The following is a 2,500-nucleotide window of genomic DNA, read 5'->3' as shown; positions in this document are numbered from 1 at the left end:
AGCTTACAGGTGTGGCATATCAAGGGGCTGATTAGACAGCATGAATAATGCACACGTGTGTCTTAGACTGCCCACAATAAAAGGACACCCTGCCAATAAAAGAAAACCAGTGGCCTGTGGAACGTTGGTCCACTCTTCTTCAGTAGCTGTGTGAAGTTGCTGAATGTTGACAGGAAGTGGATCACACTGTCGTATGCACCGATCCAGAGCGTCTCAAACACGCTCAATGGGTTACATGTCTGGTGAGTATGCTGGCCATGCAAGAACTGGGATGTTTTCAGCTTCCAGGAATTGTGCACAGATCCTTGCAATATGGGGCCGTGCGTTCATGCTGCAACATGAGGTGATGGTCATGGATGAATGGCACAACAACGGGCCTCAGGATCTCATCATGGTACCTCTGTGTTTGTTGTCCATACCAGTACCCCACCGCCACCATGGGCCACTCGTTCCACAACACGGACTTCAACGTAAAACGCTCACCCACACGACGCCACACATGCAGTCTGCCATCTACCCTAAACAGTGAGAACCGGGACTCATCTGTGAACAGAACACCTCTCCAACGTGCCAAGCGCTGTCAAATGTGAGTGTTTGCCCTCTCAAGTCGGTTACGACGACAGACTGCAGTCAGGTCCAGACCCTGATGAGGATGACGAGCATGCAGATGAGCTTCCCTGAGACGGGTTCTGACAGTTAGTGCTGAAATTCTCTGGTTATGCAAACCGATTGTTGCTGCAGCTGTCCGAGTGGCTGGTCTCTGGTGATCCTGGAGGTGAACATGCTGGATGTGAAGGTCCGGGGCTGGTGTGGTCACACGTGGTTTACGGTTGTGAGGCCGGTTGGATGTACTGCCAAATTCTCTGAAATGTCTTTGGAGACGACTTATGGTAGAAAATGAACATTCATTTCACGGGCAAAAGCTCTGGTAGACATTCCTGCAGTCAGCATGCCAATTGAACGTTTCTTCAATGGCTGTGACATCTGTGGCACTGTGCTGTTTAATCAAACCGCACATTTCAGGGTGGCCTTTTGTTGTGGGCAGTCTAAGGCACACCTGCACATTATTCATGCTGTCTAATCAGCCCCTTGATGTGCCACACCTGTGAGCTGGGATGGGTTATCTTGGTAAAGGAAAGGTGCTCGCTATCACACATGTAGACAGAGTTCAGAACAATATTTGAGAGTCAAGGATGTTTTGTTTCTGTAGGTAAAGTTTCAGATGTTTGAGCTCAACTGGTGAAAAATGGGAGCAAAAACAAAAGTGTTGCGTTTATATTTTTATTCAGTGTAAGAATGACACTTCTGTTAAAGGTTTCATGTAAGGCTGGCTACAGGCTACTGATAGTCAGCTAGCACCCATGATCTGAAGTGGGGAAGTCTATGTTTGAACTGGTTTGGCTGTTTGTTGCCACCAGCAGCAGCTCAGGACTTTCTCTCTCTGGGTTTGTTTCTGCTCCTACCCTAACCCTTTACTCCCAGGTTTCAGGTGTTAGTCAGACCCTCACCTTTTGTTTTGCTGGGTGTTCATGTCGGGTTTAGGATTCTCTGCCTGTGAGCTGCTTTTAGTTGGTCACTAAAACTGTAAAATTTATTATTCGCCTCATCTGCGTTTTGGGTTCTCCACATCAGAACAGAACACCATTTGCATGGGGTAACAGTTCTGCAGTTCACCTAATTATACAACTCCTCATTTTCATTATGAAAGATGAAGTTGATCAAATCCTGCAGCTTATCTGCCAGACGGGAATAATTCAGAATTATTTAATCCTAATTTACTGATTAAAATAAACACAAAACAATAATGTTGAGAAATTTTTGAGTTCTATTATCTACCATCCCACCCTGCAGCACCTTCGGCTGTGCCCACTGTCCATCTGATGCGCTCCACCTCAGACACCCTCAGCCTGTCATGGCTGCCCCCGGAGAAACCCAATGGCGTCATCCTCGACTATGAGATTAAATACCAGGAGAGGGTAAGCTGCTCGTTACTTTTGCACGCCAGATTCAGGAAACTGGACCCTGACTTGCTGTTTAATGATTCTATCTGAACATTTAAATGTGATGTGGGCGCTGAGTCTTGCTGCTGCAGAGGTGAGCTGGTGGGACATAGCGAGACTGTTTCATGACTTCTACTGATAAAAACCTGGACTTGTTGATCTTCTAGTACCGCGTTAAAGGGGCTTTTCACCTATTCAGAAAAATTTGTGCGTGAAAGTTTTGCACATGGATCCGAGCGCATTTCCTTTGCACATCCCAATAAATGTGGGATTGTGCAACCATGAGGGAATACGTCCCCACTGGGAATATTAATGTTTTGTTCAAATGGACACACAGCGCGGGTGTCACCTCAAACGCCTCCAGTCTCCTCTGGGTCATCCTTACACACCTTTTTATAAACCGTTCCACCCCAGCGTCTAGACTCGACCCCGGGAAGCACTTGAGGTGCTTCGTGCTTGTGCTGCTGGAGATGCTAAAGCTTTTAAATGAACAAAATGTA

The 2,500-nt window shown here is 46.8% G+C and overlaps 1 protein-coding gene across 1 annotated transcript in view; it reads left to right on the top strand.

Annotated features, from left to right (window-relative positions):
• ephb3a (eph receptor B3a) overlaps window positions 1-2,500 on the top strand; it is a 96,622-nt gene that overhangs the window by 52,552 nt on the left and 41,570 nt on the right. Inside the window, exon 6 of the mRNA XM_070541795.1 lies at window positions 1,852-1,976. Within this exon, the coding sequence (XP_070397896.1) occupies window positions 1,852-1,976 (125 nt within the window). The remainder of the gene's footprint in view (window positions 1-1,851; window positions 1,977-2,500) is intronic.

This window comes from Nothobranchius furzeri, chromosome 11, assembly GCF_043380555.1.
Source record: "Nothobranchius furzeri strain GRZ-AD chromosome 11, NfurGRZ-RIMD1, whole genome shotgun sequence".
Classification (NCBI taxonomy): Eukaryota; Metazoa; Chordata; class Actinopteri; order Cyprinodontiformes; family Nothobranchiidae; genus Nothobranchius; species Nothobranchius furzeri.
The sequence above is the reverse complement of the archived record's forward strand: the minus strand, read 5'-3'. Positions and strand labels throughout refer to the sequence as shown.